The sequence below is a fragment of the Perna viridis genome, chromosome 6, assembly GCF_037379345.1.
Source record: "Perna viridis isolate PV_CMFRI_1.1 ecotype Kerala chromosome 6, ASM3737934v1, whole genome shotgun sequence".
Taxonomy (NCBI): Eukaryota; Metazoa; Mollusca; class Bivalvia; order Mytilida; family Mytilidae; genus Perna; species Perna viridis.
In genome coordinates this window covers 5,969,733-5,986,985 of record NC_142450.1, presented here as the reverse complement: position 1 = coordinate 5,986,985, position 17,253 = coordinate 5,969,733, and the positions used below count along the sequence as shown (strand labels likewise).

The 17,253-nt window shown below is 31.4% G+C and overlaps 1 protein-coding gene across 21 annotated transcripts in view; it reads right to left on the bottom strand.

Annotated features, from left to right (window-relative positions):
* The window catches only part of LOC148613349 (neuron navigator 2-like), a 295,727-nt gene that overhangs the window by 120,697 nt on the left and 157,777 nt on the right, over positions 1 to 17,253 (bottom strand). For all 21 annotated transcript variants that reach the window (XM_088586749.1, XM_088586750.1, XM_088586740.1 and 18 more), the window contains 3 exons: positions 3,808 to 3,880; positions 2,919 to 3,084; positions 330 to 469 (listed from right to left, as the gene is read on the bottom strand). In XM_088586749.1, the coding sequence (XP_088442875.1) occupies positions 330 to 469; positions 2,919 to 3,084; positions 3,808 to 3,880 (379 nt within the window). The remainder of the gene's footprint in view (positions 1 to 329; positions 470 to 2,918; positions 3,085 to 3,807; positions 3,881 to 17,253) is intronic.

The window sequence follows — 17,253 nt, the reverse complement described above, 5'->3', positions numbered from 1 at the left end:
AAATTCATTCTTTAAGATTTTCAAAGTAAAGTGTAACAGTGGTAAATTCATGTGGTCTCAACTTATAATAAGAAATCCATGTACATTTGGTTCATTTTCTGCTCAATTGTTAACAATATAACTAAAATACGTGTGAAATTCATATGAACATATGCTTGCAAAAATGACATGAATAGCATAGCTACAATGAAAAAATGCTGACTGTGTGTCATGTTGTAATTGTTAAAGCTAGTTGAAGAAAGAATATAAAGTTGGAAAGCCAAACATCTCCTTATTGCTTTTGCCTCTACCCATATGTTCTTATGTAAATGATATCAGAAGATACCTACCTGCTGGTAAGGTAGCTGATTGTGTGTTGTTGTTCTGTTGGTTGAGATGACGATCTGAGGATGATCTGGACTGTTTGGTTGATGGGTTGGTTATGGTTGGACATTTGTTGCTGTTTCCTGATTTAAATGGAGATGGAAGTCTGAAAAAAAAATGATGAAATCAATCTGAAAAATGCTTTCAAGAGAAGATAATCCAAATGAAGGATTTACATGATTAGGAGTCCTGGTAGAAGCAATATAAATTCTTTTGTAAGAATGCTACCAATACTAAATCTACATGTAAAGTGTAATCAAAACTTGTTGAATAACTCCCTACCACAAAAAGGGGCATGATAATAGGGATTAAACTTCTAAAAACAATTGAGGGATAGGATTCAGAACAATACATATAATCCTTTTTACTTCATCCAATCTTATTTCTTTTGCCTTTAGTTGAAATCATTGGGAATGAAATGTATATGTTCAGGATAAAATTCAAAAGAAACATGAACCGATACTTTAAGGGAAATGAAAGTTTAAATATATGTCTGTTATAAGTTGGCATTTTGTGACCTTTATCCTTTGAGTCCCCTTATTAAATTATGTCAGATTAATTTTAGAATAGATCAATAGACCACACTGTATCAACTTAAAGAATTCCCTGTATGCTCATCAACACAAAATAATCTCAGAAGCATAAAATGACAACATGAAAGTTTAAATTTTCATCAGTTTCTGGTAAGTCCTACAAATATATATCTGAGTGATTGATGCATTGCTACTCCCCCTTGTCAATTTCGGTAAATTTGGTAAATTTAGATTCCTTTCTTAAGGAGTTGAGGATAATCAGGAACTTTTTACAACATCTGCCCAATTGAACATATTTTCAGACAAATTGCTTGCATATTCAATGACAGTTGTTAAATATCAGTATAACAAAAAAGTTCAAAATAGTAGCACTTTCTGTGACCCCTCTCCTCTTTGACTCCATTTGTCTGATTGAATACAAACTTTATATGAAAATGAGGTTTCAGGATTAATAAGAAGCTTTGTTACCAATCATACATCATCATTTTTTATTATGCAGAAACAAATCACTACAAGAGTCTATGAAGACACAATTTTTTAGATTTTATTTTTCTGCATCTATACATTGAAACCAAACCCTGAAAAATCAGACAACCTGTCATAACCAGACAACCTGTCAATACCACACAAAAGTGTCTACCTTGGTAGACAAAGTATTTGTTGAAACAAAACTAATTTCAATGTCCAAAAGAGATTCAGTAAAACAGGTTTTAGTATACATTACTTGTTGTTTCCGACTATTTTCTTCCATATTTTTTTTATTACCAGTATTCAATTTGTCATTTTCTCAAATTCACTTGCTAAAAGCATTTTAGTCAAAGGAATAATTTTTAAATTATTTTGAAAATAGAATATGAGTTTAAATGCAACAAAACCAGGATGTCTGCAAAAGACAATATTTTTATTCTTACCTAATTGATTGCAGACAAGGACTTGTTCTAGAAGAATACAACTGTTTCAAAGGTTTTCAATCAAATTTTTCCTAATTGAAGCAGCAGACGACACATTCATCTTCTGCCAAATACACAGGAAGTTAGTTGTGTTTCTTTAAATGGCAGAAATGGAAGTTTACATTAAGAACCAAGACACAGTATTTTTCCAATGTCTGCAGCACGACTTCAACCTTATTCATTTAAAATTGTGAATGTTTCTAGAACAACGAAAAATGCTTTTATCTTATTTAATTATTGGTGTCAGTAGAAAACTCATGTTGCATTGAAAACATTTTCAATTGCTATTATATTTGAAAATTGGGCAATTGGAGTGCTAATTTTTACACAAAAAAGTTATTTAGATTAGGAACTAGAAAAAAAAAAGAGACACATCAATTGTCACAACATCCCCATTATTCAATGTACTTGAGATGTCACTTGTTAAATATAACAATGATGGAGGTTAATTGTGCTCATCATAAGTGAAGCTGCTAAGAACTAAATTTCAAATCATTTCAATGGTATATTTTATCATTGGGAGACATTTTAAATTTGGTGTTGCAAATATTTACCAATATATTTAATGACCTGTAAGGTAAAAAAAACCTGTTAGAACCCAGTTTAAAATTGGTTAAGCACAACCAAAATAAGAAAAAATTTGTTTTAACATATTAACCCTCACCTCTCCCAAACCCATTCAAAAGCATGGCTACTACCTGATAGTTTCATACATCAGAGAAGACACTGTTCAGGATCACTCAGCATTACCTACTGTACAAGTACATTTATTTATAGATACTGTGAAAGTATGATTGTTCGTGGGGTACCAATTATCATGGTTTTCTTGGGTATGCCAAACCATGAAATTTTGTTCCCAATGTCAAAAGGAGATTTTCACTGATGTGTATACTGAAAACCTCAAAACCACAAATTCAAGAATCCACGAATTGTTTTCAGTACTAACGTCAATGGAAATCTTTTTGTTGGGAACCAGATATTATGGTTTTGTCTACCCAGGAAAACCACAAAAAATTGTACCCCACTCACGAACAATAGTACATCCACAATATACAAGTATCTGATTTCTAACCTTGATTGTGGTTCCCCTCCATTGAGCTGGTTTTTGCTGCTGCCAGTTGTCTCCCCTGAGTGTGCCCGACTCTGTTCCTGTTTGAGCTGTGACTTTTGTTGTTGTTTATATCGAGATAGACTGAAGAATAAACCTAGAATAGCTTTCAGATTACCATCCTTTATATCTGGAAGAAAAAAAAGTGAGACAATGAATTTCTTTGTTTTAATATGTTTTCCATGTAAGACAGCCCCCAAGGACAGCCCATGAGGACAGCCAATGAAGACAGCCCATGAGGACAGCCAATGAAGACAGCCCATGAGGACAGCCTAAGAAGACAGCCCATGAGGACAGCCAATGAAGACAGCCCATGAGGACAGCCCAAAAAGACAGCCCACGAGGACAGCCAATGACGCCCTTACCTAAGATAATATTAACAGTGGTATGTCACAGACAATGTTTAATATTGACCCATTTGGTAAGTCACAGGCCATTTGTGAGATTGCGAAAATATAGCTACATGAAATGATGAGTATGTAGGTAGATTATCTATGAAATACAGCATTTTTTTCCTTTAAACTCATCCAGATTCCTATTGAAAATCTAGCAATGCCCCTAAATTTTAGATGATATCAGTTTTGGAGTCCAAACAATTTTTTTAACTTGCAGAAAGAAAGTACATAATAGAACATGTTTATTTCCTATGTTTATAAACTGTATAATACTGTACTGCATAATTGGATTATTATCACTGATATAAAAAAAAAAACAAAATTCTGATATTTTTTCTGATTTATATAAGTTCTGCCAAACCAGGAGTTGAACTAATCCTTTTGACTGAAAAAAATATAGTATATGCAAACACAGAACCACACATGTTATAGAAATGTCTGGTGTAGACATCCATTACCTTTAGCAGAGAGTCCCTCCACACTAACACCAAGATTGGCTAGGAATGTAAGACATGTGTTGATATTCTCAACCTGTAAAATAAAAAAAAAAAACATATTTTATATTCCCATATTAGACATAAAACTAGGATAATTCTAAGGAAAAAAACTTCGGGAAAAATATGCACAAGGAACATGTAATAATCATGTTTCTAGGATACCTACAATGCTTTATTCCAAATGAAAAAGAATTGCATATTTTAAATTCAGCTTCAGTCAAAAAAGGTTACGAGTTAATCTACTAACTTCGAACAAAAACAGAGCTCAATAAATAAAATTTTATCAATATTCATTGCTTTTACATATTTAATGCCTAATGTGGCATAAAAACAAATACCCCAATTCCCTAATGGCATTTTCTATAGTAAAAACAATAGAAATTAGCATTCTCTTAACAATTATGGAGATTGTAAATTTCACTAAAATAGGCCCATAAATTTTCCAAATTGTCGAAAAGTAATGTAAAAGTCATGTAAAGTTGTAGTCCTCACTTCCCATTAATGGCTTTAAAATATCATTATTGAGTCAACATAAAAAGTCTTTAGTCTAGTTACCCTGAAAAAGACTCTGAACATGTATATTCAGTAAGTGAAATTGACATTTTAATGCTTTTAAGTGACCCTGGATGTGTTCATGGTCTAAATTGACATTTTCTGATATTGAAATACAAATACAAATAATCAGAAACTGGGTCAAATGAAACTGACATTTCAAGATTTCAAAACTGACAAAAGTCAATATCAGAGATCTAACTGACACATGTATATTTCAGAATTTAAACTGACACTTCATCACTTGAAATTCACACGTGTATTTCAGAGTTAATTGACAAGTGTGGATTTGAAATTGACAGATGCAAGAGAGTTACTTAATAGCATGGCTGTATTTCAATAAACAGTTAAAGTTGTCGTTTCATATGTAATTGACAAATGTATATTCTAGCTTATGTCAATACTAATAGAGAGAGACTCTATGGTACATTAATTAAGAGAGAACCTCTCAGAAAACACCAATATTTGTTTTAGGAAATTAGGTTTACACTAAAATAGATGATGAAATCTACATAGATAATGTCCTATCAATCATCCTGACTGTTCTTTTTAATGGGGCAATGTCTGGATGTTGACAAATAGATAGGGCAAAGTATCAAAAGTCATAAAGCAATCATCTATATCCAATGAAAACAGACATATTTCTAAAACATTTGAAGCATAATGCCTCTGGCACCCAAAAGCTAACACACTGCATTCATTATAGACTTGCTACATCTCCCTCTGGATTGGTATTTTACAAGATGTATATAAATCTATGAAGCTATTCACTATATCATTATGAATATTTGAGAAAAATAATATTAATTTAAACTAATACATATTTACAGAGAGTTGTGTAGCAAGTCAGTTTTAGTATAAATTGATAAAGCTGTTTCTTGTGTAATTGTCATTTAAGATAATACCTATTTAAAATGCAAATTTCAATTCCACTTTCTTAAGAGGTCATTTGAAGACACATTTTATATCTACTGCTATCTGAGTTCTTCATCTCAATAATCACTACATCTCACTCAAGCTTTAAATATTTTTTCCTACATTATTTCATCAAATCTTAATTTTCAACAAAATGCTATCCGAGAAAGTAACTTCTTTAAACTATTCAAACAAAACTGATACCATTCCAATTGACAATACCATGTTTTACACCTCACCAACAAATGTCACAAGAGGTCAGATTTAAGTTGTAGATACAGATGTATCCTATCAGCTCTGTTGACAGACTCAGAAAAAGTCATAATCCTAAGAAAACAAAACCTTTTTTCAAATCTTCTCACACAGCCTATAAACCCAGTCATGTTATACAATTTACATATCATCACAAGGAGTTGCAAGATGTCAGGCATATATACTCAAAGAAATTTATAATCCTCAGTGAATGAAAAACTTAATCCAATGGGCTACCATTCACTATTCCAATTAACCCTTACATTATTTAGTGTCTACCACTCAACATCAGAGGTCATAAGGGGTCAGGCATAAGTAATTGATACAGATGCATCCTATCAGCTTTGATGACAGACTCCAAGATAAGGTCATGATCCTTGGTTACAAAATATTTCAATTTATTTTCAATATCTTGACTTTTTACCCAAGAATTTTAATAGATTGGTCGTTTCTAAAAGGAGGGTTTGTAACCTTTGAGTGAGACAGCTGTGGAATGAACATGTTTTTATAACTATGGGTTGTGATGTTGCTACATTGAAACATCTGTCTTTCTCACAATTAAATGCATTTTAAAGGGGTCTAGTATGTCTATTTGAGAGATATTTGATTTAATGCGTTTTCATAATGAAGCCTTGCACCTAACTTTTTACCTAAAGCTATCCAATATTATAGCTTTCTTAACTATCCCTCAGTATCTTATGCTTTTATTTCCATGATTCCAGTTATTCTATTTAAGATCAAGAAAATAACCAGAATATTATATTAAAAAATTTTGCCTTTTCATCAAAGAGTCCAACTTTCCATAAATTGGCACTTTTATACAACTTTCATATTCCAAGTTTAATTGACCGTGAAGAATTTTGATAAAATATGTGACAAAGCAAAACGTTTGAAAAAATTACATAAATTTATCATTTTTTCACTTTCTATACTGACGGTTTATAACTTTTTACTGTGACCTCATGACATTACATAGTTCTGAAGTTGTTAGGATGTTACTCAATTCAGGTCAAAACTTGGTTATCTTCCTTTCAGTAATCTACTAAATTCTGTGTTCCATGCAGTATAAAAGCTAGTAAAAAACAAATCGACAAAATGTTTGGTAGACAAATTCAACTTAAAAGGGCAGAGCTTTATGGACCCATGGCTCCAAGTCCTGTTTGTATATTGACCAGTGCATTGATTTCTTATCAATTTTCCATTATATTTTTTTCTCAATATACTGATATACTATAATTCTTATTGCTGAACATTTCATTTATTGTTGAAATGAACGACTGTAAATGATCATAAAAACATTAAAATTGAAGTGAATAAATTTTTCATTATATATTCTGTTTTGATTAAATAAGACAACAACATATCTCATAGCTTCCTGGTCTCACTTCCTTGCAAAAACAGGAACTAATAGACCAGAAAATTGGTTGATGCAATAACATACCAGCATAAAATGTCTATTTCACACATTTCAAACAATTAACAAAACATAGTACAGCTATTGAATTTATTTAGCGATCTGCATGAAATATACATGTGGTTTTCAATAACAATTAGATTTGATAATTCCAAAATGCAGGCAAAATAATTAAATTGTATTTAATAATACAAAACAAATTCCCTGGAAATTTGATTTCCAATTCTTGAGGAATCTAATTTCACAAAATCTTTTGAAAAAAATTATTCATCTGCCAAAATGAAATGTCACATGACCAAAAATAGAATGCATTTGTTTCCTCTTACAATGAAAAATTTAAGCAGAATATTGTAACATTAGATACAGCACAAAATTCTTTTTCTGAGATAATTGAAGTCAAATTGAATAGAATAAACTAATTACAGTTCTGGAGTACAAGTTTCTTGCACAGTCTGAAAAAAACTCCAAATGTAAGCCATTTTTATACAAGTTTTGATCAAGAATTTCCATTTAGAAATAAAAGTTCCATTGAAATTCAAAACAAATAAACTGACCCGTTAAAACAAATTTGTAACATGCTCACATTTTTTTTTTCATTTTTAATCCCAGTTTGTCTTATTTGCAAGCTTTTGGTGAAAACAGGTGCAGTACAGAAATCTTGAGGCAAGGGATATAATCCATTTTAGAAAATATTACTATCATCCATCATACAAATTGTTGTGTTAAGTGATCATACTACTCTTGGGCTGTTAACAGGTTTAATAAGATCTATTTAAAATAAATTTGTTTGATCAAATTTTCCACCAAGTATTTCTGTAAAAAAATTGGTATGGTAACTTCACAATTCATCAGGAACATTTACAAAAGCCATTGACATGACCTTGACACTTTAGGTTACAGACCACCAATTCAACCAATGAGCATTTGGAACGTACGCAAAAATAGTCCTACGCAGAAATTACCCCTGTTCCTCATAGTGCTGTGAAAAAAGTTCTCATCTTATTTAAAAAATTTAAACAGTTTCTGAAAGGAAAAACATTTCTGTACATTTTATAGGTGCATTTTGCTTCTTGTGATGTGAAGCCTAATCTCCATAATGATTTTTAAATATACCGCTATCTTGTGAAAACACTGGGATTTCCCATGCTATTTATAGACCCTTCACTTCCAGTGACCAGTACTGCACTGCAAGTCTGCTAACCCCACATGCCATTCTGAGGATTGTGAGCTGACATATGTAGAATCATGCTGATATATAGTCCTCTGCAGGTTAAAGTTAAGGTAAAGTCCAGAGAAGCCATTGAATATTGTGAAATTAGCATAGAAGCCTATGGGAAGTGGAATTAGTGGTTTTTAGCCTTAAGCTGAAGCCATGGCAAAATGAAAAGTTTCTTGAAATAGCTTTAAACTACTTGAAGATCTTGTTAACTTTGCAATGAGAGGAATACACTACAAAAATCCTTCAAAATATGCATTTGTTTCAGTTATAGGTCCAAATTATGGAAAATTGGTCTTTTTGGCTGATTTTTATGTCCTATCTTGTAAAAAGTGTAGAAAATTTAGTAAAAATATCAAATATTAAACTTTGAGGGCTATATTTACCTAAATATGGTGGTAATAAGCACTTGAAATCAAGTTTTGTGTAGATTTGAGCAAAAATTAGGTTAGAAATGAGAAAAAACTCACTTTCATTACTGCGGTTAAGGCCATATAAGCATTCCCCTATGGCAACATGGAAAATCCATTATTGAGTACTTTTTTTGCTTTAGGTGCCCTTTACTGGTCATGTTTTAATGTGAAAACACTGTATTTACAAATTTAAAGCCAAATATATCACCTTTTGTGAAAATTTAAAGATTTAGGATTTCTGACATGTGATCAAGAAAAAGGGGGAGGCATGTCAGAAATAAATTTTTAAAAATTGACCAATTTCTCAGAAAATGATTACTTTTAAATCTATCTCTTTATTAATATTGTTAAAAAACAAGTTGTGATTGATTTTTTTTATTTGAAAAGTCAGAAAAGGTTCTTTGCAAATATTTAATGCATTTAAGTATGGTAGAATATTGTCACTTTTTTGCTCGCGCAACTTGGTTACCCTATATTTAAAAATCAAATATTTAAAAAAGTGCTTGTCACATTTCACTGAAACTTTGCAAATGCATTCAGTATGTGTGTAGGAAGATACCTGTATAGTTATTTATTTTTTCTAAGACAAAAAGTGACTCTTTAGGTTACAGACCACCAATTCAACCAATGAGCATTTGGAACGTACGCAAAAATAGTCCTACGCAGAAATTACCCCTGTTCCTCATAGTGCTGTGAAAAAAGTTCTCATCTTATTTAAAAAATTTAAACAGTTTCTGAAAGGAAAAACATTTCTGTACATTTTATAGGTGCATTTTGCTTCTTGTGATGTGAAGCCTAATCTCCATAATGATTTTTAAATATACCGCTATCTTGTGAAAACACTGGGATTTCCCATGCTATTTATAGACCCTTCACTTCCAGTGACCAGTACTGCACTGCAAGTCTGCTAACCCCACATGCCATTCTGAGGATTGTGAGCTGACATATGTAGAATCATGCTGATATATAGTCCTCTGCAGGTTAAAGTTAAGGTAAAGTCCAGAGAAGCCATTGAATATTGTGAAATTAGCATAGAAGCCTATGGGAAGTGGAATTAGTGGTTTTTAGCCTTTAAACAGAAAAAAAATGGACCATCAATCTCCCTGATAGACTAACATTAGCTTTGGTTTTTATTGCAATGCAATAAATTCTGGTAACAATTTAATTTAGACAAGATATTGCTAAAACTGGAACTTTAACATCCATCACAGTGATGTGACTTTGTCAACCTTGACCTTTGGGTTATAGTGCTACATGATTAGCAGCTAAAAAGGGGAACAAAACTGGGAAATGTTATAAATCAGGAGATTTTCATCTTTAAGGTCAGTTTTTTCCACAATGAATCAATTATTTAGTTTAAAGAAAAATCTTTAAGAATGTGTCACATTTACAACATTATATGAAATGAATGATTAGATTAAAAAAAAAAATTCTTTGCCTCCCCCTTTTTTTAACTCAGTCTATAGGTCCCAGTATTGCATCAATATTCCCATAGACTTCTACAGTGAAGTGCATATTTTTAGGATTTAAAAAAAAAATATGTAAATTGATTCAATAAAACATTCACTTATGTAGCATTTCTAAGGACAAGTGAAAAATTAATTTCCGGCAAAAAAAGTAGGGTGAGTCCACGAAGAAAAGTTTGTCATCTTATAGTGCTATGTTTACTCTATTTTATAAGTTGTTGTTCATATCTTTTGACAAAACATTAGTTTGTAGAAAGGCACAAAAGAAAATGCACAATATTTTTATACCCTCCATGTTTAGACATACACCCGCTCAGGAATATGCAATGCAGTACTGGTACCTATATAGAAATGGATTTTAAGAAGAATGGATAGACAGAATAAAACGAATGAAAAAGCAAAATTTTAGAGTAAATCATGAGACATCATTGCAAAAATTGAAAAATCCTACCACTTTAATGTCAATAGTAACTTCTTATCCTATAATCTCTCTTATTTACTCTCCTTTTATCTTTTATTTATTTCAGTAGATATCAAGACAAAGGGAGATAATTAAGGAAACAAATTCTCATCTCCTTTGATCTTTACAGGCAAAAACATATATTATTGTGAATGAATTCTTTCATCAATCAGATTCATGTGTCTTTTGCAAGTGAATCTCATCATGAATGAAGTCTTCACAATAAACAATGCAGAGATGATGAATTTAACGATATGATGGGAGATTTTTTGTCAAGAAAGATGGATTTCAAACAGATAGGCAGGATACTGAGATAAAAATGATTTGAGAAATCAAATATTTCTAGGCTTGAGCCAAAATGGCATAATTAAAGAAAAGATGTCAAGTTGCATATAAATTACCAGTATTCATCAATATGCACCAATAACCCCTATCTAAAGTTGTGGTTATGCAAGGATATATGACTTGATTAAGACTTATTTACTTAATAACCATACACAAGAAGTTTGCAACAATATTCTAAAGGTATTCCTGACTTGAGGACCAACATTTTGTCAACATTTATCTCCCTTTGGAGCAGGTGTCTATTCGAACACGTAAGGTTTTCCATCCAATATCGACGATACTTTAGAAAATCTCGAAAGTCAAAAGGGAATTTCTTGTTCTACTGACCCTGCCATAATTTTCTTTACCTGGGATACAAATGAAAATCATCCTTATGTAACCTACCAACAAAATGAAACACCCTGTAAATTTTAAAAACACCGTTGTGTTTGTCTGCTGGGGATTCCATTTGCATTCGAGTTACCTCTTTTTTCTGCACCTGAATCCGAACATCGATTTGAGAGACTTCGAAATTACACATGCTCTTACGGGAGGTAACTCTGCAAAAACAGGATAAAATATTGCTGCATCCTGAGCTCCACAAGTAGGGAATACACATAAAATTATTCTTAAAAAAATATCAATTTTCATACCAAAATATACCAAATTCCTCTCACAAAGAATATCAAAGGAAATATTGAACTGCATTATCTCTTACATAAAATAACAATATACTTCCCATTTTCATACCAACACAACAATTAATTAAACATTAACCTCAGGAAGAACAGACAGATTGACTACACTTTCTATGCCCCAAAATGCTATTTCCCTGCATTCATGAAATGTTTCATGAATCATCAAAGTGAATTATTGACTGGGGTACCAGATCAGCACACCCTCTTTCTGCAAAAACCTAATATTGCTCTATGAATCACCAATTATGTCAGTTTGTCTCTAATTAACACAAAACTCGTGTTTTACCAAAAAATCTTTTATTAATGGTTGCAAAACATCTGGGAAAGATATCTGTTGCTTTTAATTGAATGTTTTACGAAATGAGTTAATATTGCTTCCTCAGATCCTAATGTCTATGTCAGCTTTTGGAGAATTATCGAGGATCTCCATAGAATATTCAGGAGAAGGTTGTTAATTGTCAGTATGAATCATGGGATATATGATTCATTTGTAAATATTGATACCATGGCAATTTGTCCAGCAGAATAATCAGAATAGTGTCTCTACCAAGTTTGGTAAAAGTGCAAATTTAATCAACATCATGTTGTTACCACAGAAAAAGTTCTGATAAACTTAGCAGAAATGTCAGGCCATTATGATGAAGAAGAATTACAATTGACCTTTCAAGGTCAAAAACAGAAAGTGTAAAAATCGGTGGATTAGCAGAGCAGACGGCACCAAATGATTGAATCAGTATTGGTAACTTTTCTTCAAAATGAGACTAATTTGGCGGAAAAGATCAAGAAATATTGATAGACAAACATGATGACTTAAATCAAGAAGATTTATACAGAATAAATAGGTTGAATATGCAGACGGCTTCTACATTCTTTCTGAGAATTCATAACCCTTCTTTCCTGAATCAATAGAGGAAGTACAAATAATACTTAAATCTAGGAAATATAACATCAGATTAAACAGCTGTGCTTAGGCATGAAAATTCCCATTTTATTGGAATAGTCTCTTAATCCTTTCCAGGAGAATGTATCCTGTAGGATACACAATACGCAGGGTGAATGTATCCTTCAGGATACATAGAACACATGATTTTTTTTAGATTGGTTTTTATACCATTTATCGCCCTCTTAGTTCACACAAAATGAGTAAATCTGAAATAAAGATATCTAGTGATTGGTCACCACCCCAAAAGTTGTTTACAAGACTCAATTTTACTTAATAAAAGCTTTGAATTTTTCTGTGCTAAAATTAGATCGGAAGTTGCAAATGTCATGTGATTGTGCAAAATGGCGACGCTATTAGAAAAAATAATTTCATAATAATGAAAGTTTAAGGCTTTAATTGTAATTAATTATGGTAAATTGTAATGAACAGGAACCCCCCAAATAAAAAGACAGGGAGTGTCCCTAACCCATCAAGAGAACAATTTCTATAATGTTGCTATTAATATGAATAATTTACAGTATTTTGAGTTAAAGTATGTACAGTGCACAATTAAGACACTGACAGACAGACAGACAGAAACAAAGTCAGTGTAATAAAACTTTCAAATGACTTTTAAATTATGAGACTTAAACTATTTTTTTAAGTCTCCAGTGGCTATTTAAATTTTTATACCAAATATCCTTGACTTTTGATATTTTTAATCCCAAACATCCTTGAACTTCAACAGGTATATTGACTTCAATAGGCATATTATTGCTATTATCATACTATTTGACCATATATAATATGAACATATGAAATGGAATACCTAAAAATCAAGTTGCCCTATAACAACATTTTATACACTTTTAATAAGACAAAAACACCTCATTCAAAATAACATTAAGGAGGTAGACATAGGGTAAGGGATAGAACTCTTAAAAATCATTGGAACGTTTGTATTCAGCATTTTACATTAATCTTATGTAAGCATCTAATTAACTTGGATTAATTCTATTCAGCTTCAAATGAAGGCTTGAGAGGTTTTGGTGAAATTGAATATGATACAAACATATCACTAACTCCATGAGTTATGTCCCTTACCCAAGGTCTACCTCCTTAAAGTCTCACTTTATTCCAAAAAAATAAATGATTCTTCCATTAGTCGCTGTAAGCAAGTATAACCCTAGACATCAATATTGGGAAGAATTGCCCCTGAGAAAACGCATCAATATTCAAATGTCTAGAATTAAAGTCTAAAGCCATGTGGGAAACTGTTTATTTTCTTACTTATAGTCAAATAAGTGCAAAATTTCTTAATTAAGCTAAGTCTAGACTTGCACAGCAGCCATTTAGGAAGTGAGTAATCTTATGTCTTTTAATTAACCCTTAAATGGCAAACCTTCCAGCCTTGTAAATGAGTTGACGTGAGCACTGATCTAATTTTTGAAAATACTAGTCTCTTTAATAGTCATGCTGGGAAAACACATGGATATAACACATTTATCACTGTCTGTTTCACTGGGAAAACAGATGCATACAAATCGTTCATCAATGTCTGTTTCACTTTGTTGGTAAAAATGGTATATGGATCTCCATCAAGCTTTTGAGGGAAATGACAAATTGTAATTTTGTTAAGTTAATACCAAACAGAACATTTTTTCGGATGCCATTGTTTTACTTTACCCACTAATTTAAAATCTAATAAACCAATCATATTTTACAAAATTTCAAACATTGAAGCAAACAAAGATGCTTCAGCCTGTCTAATATTTACAACGAACAGAATAATGATGTTCAGGTAAAAATGTTGGTTTTCCCTTGATGAAATGTCAATCACCAGATGAAATGCCTTAGGCAGTTACTTATGGACATAATCAACAGGTGAATTGTTGGATAGAAAATATGATCATATTTAACAATTACTCAGCTGACAATTACCAAATCAAAATCAATTTACTTTTTTTGTGAAATGGACCATAATGGTCAATTGATCAAGGAAAGAATCCCCTGAACATTATCATAGAATGTGCTGTAAAATGAACTAATATCTGCCAAGGTTGATCCTTTAATGAAGCTGCCAACATAAATGGAAAATAATTTTAAGCCAGACTCATTTTTAATATAAACATGTAATAGCTTCAGACATTTCAATGGAATTTATTTCTGTGATAGTCATATAAAAGCGGAAATGTCATTTTCTTAAAAGGATTTATGAAGATATTTGTTTTTTAATGGTTACTAAAATATCTATGTATTACAGTATAAAATACAACAGGGAAATCTACACGGTAGATATCGTCAATTTTTGAAGTAAATGCATAAAAAATTTCAAATTAGATTTTGTTATAGTCGAAGAGATATGGGATGTTGAAATATTGGTCGATTCTTCCAAAACTGAGTCAATTCAATTTAATATGATCAGTTTAAACTGTACACATTATGCTGCATTGATGCCCCAGTTAGAGGAAAGGACCTCTGCATAAAGTCTGGAAAAAAACAAGTTTCTTTGGTGAATTTAGCTAAATCTAAAAACATTTTTTGATGGAACAGCTTCCATGTATTCCAAGGTGAGTTTAAGGAAAACAAAATCAACTTTGCTTCATTATTTATTGCAATTTCATCCTTTTTTACCAAGATGGGATTTACAGTTCTGCAATATTGAGAATAAATCTCATAAAACTTCCACAATGCAAAACTGCAAAAAGAATCCTAAGGCATGTTTTGCAATACAAGAAAAACTGCATTAATTACAAAATTTCTGAATTTAAAATTAATTGCCAAGAAATCTTAGATGTTTCTACTAACTCCATTAAACCAGCCTCTAATTTGTTATACACCAGATCCCCCTTTTTTATCAATGGTCATTACTTGCTAAATTTCCTAACACCCATTTAACATCTTTAGAACTTGATAAAACATTGATAAAGAGTCTTAATACATCAGAAGGCAAAGAGATTTGAGCCAGGATGTTGGTTGTTCATAGTTCCTTCAGAACATCAAACTGTTAACTTTACTATGATAATTAAATCAAGAAATATTTTGTAAAAGGCGTAATTCAATCAAGCTTTACATGTGCTTACCATGCAAAATAGTGTTTTAACTAATAATCCACAATCATTTGATAACCATAAATCTTGTTGATTTTTTTTTTATGGTAACTGGTTTTAAAACTTGGTAGGTGACCTTTTGTAAAGTACAACTTTTCCCTGAAAACAGTGAAACCTTGCTCGAATGAAATCTCAAATTCATTTTAATCCAGATATTTTCTAGATTTTTACTTTATTGCAATGCAATGAATGACAGAAGTATAATACAATGCTTTGTTCCATGAAAGTCATACTTGGTAGAAACAACTCCACTAAGGCCAGTTAATGTAAAAGTATTCATTTTTGCAGTGTACTAATTTTCACTATTTTTGTGGTGAACATTAAACAGCAAAAAATAGTACTTGTGAAATTGACTTTTAATACTATGCATTCAAACATTTATCATTTTTTTTAATTGTAAAAATTGATACCTGTGAATTTTGTTCACTTTACAAGAATCTGAATACAGAATCTGCAAAAAAATGAATATGTTTACATTAATTTCTTTAAAATTTTGAGGAGTGGTTAGACAACAACAAATGTAGTCCATCCTTTTAAATTGACAAATTTAAAAACAGTTATGGGAATTATATGCTTTTGTGCTTCATAATCAGCCAATAGTGGGGGAAATCAGACTTTATAAAGTAGTCGCAACATTGATTGATATATAAAGAGCAGATGTGGTATGATTGTCAATAAGACAGTCATCCCCAAAAAGCCAAGCAACGAGCAATTAAACTTCTACAGGTCAACACACAATATTGAATGATGGGCAAAACCCATACCATAAGGCAAGTTGTAAAAGACCCTAAAATAAACGAAATGAAACTATTCATAAAGGACGAAAATCAACCTAATCTACAGAAAAAAAATTTAAGACAAATAACAATAAACATAAAAAACAAGGCACATAAAGTAAGCATTCAACCCTCCCCCAACCTTGAAAAGTGATGAGGAAATACTACAATAAAATGAACTATAAAAATTGGTTGAATTTGGATTTAACTCTTGAGCCATCAATAAAATTATGCACATTGTCTGCTCAAGATGTCAGCCAAAAATACATCTGATTAAACTTTAATCTTCTAGAATCAAGAAAATTAATAATGAGGACAAAAAAATTCTATCTTAGTGAAAAAAAAATCCCAAAATGGATCATTTACACTACCTACAGGAACTGCTTTCGAATTACTCAGTCTGCACATTCCTTTATCTATCTACAGACTGTGAAATTCAATTATTGGAGTAGACAATTTGCAGGAAAGTTGTTGCTTCCATATTAAAACTCTAATTCTTCTTGTGCATTATCAGCACAAATGAATGATTTCCTTTACAGCTGATATATTTATGTTTTCCATTTTAAGACACTCAGATTTTATATTTTGAGAAGCAGACAGAATGATTTCATTAAACACAGCTTATGGAAGAGATTTATAAATACTTATAGAACATGAAACACAGAACTCTCTTAGACAAATCTATAGGCTAATTAACATTGTATGAATCCTTCCAATGAGGACAAATCTATAGGCTGATTAACATTGTATGAATCCTTCCAAATAGGAATTAAACATGTTTGAAGAAGAAACCATTTTAATTTCTCAAAAATTTTTTTAAAAAATTCCATTTTAATGATCTTTGAAAGTACATTCTTCTGACTAATTTTCTAAACATGTTTAAATAGTT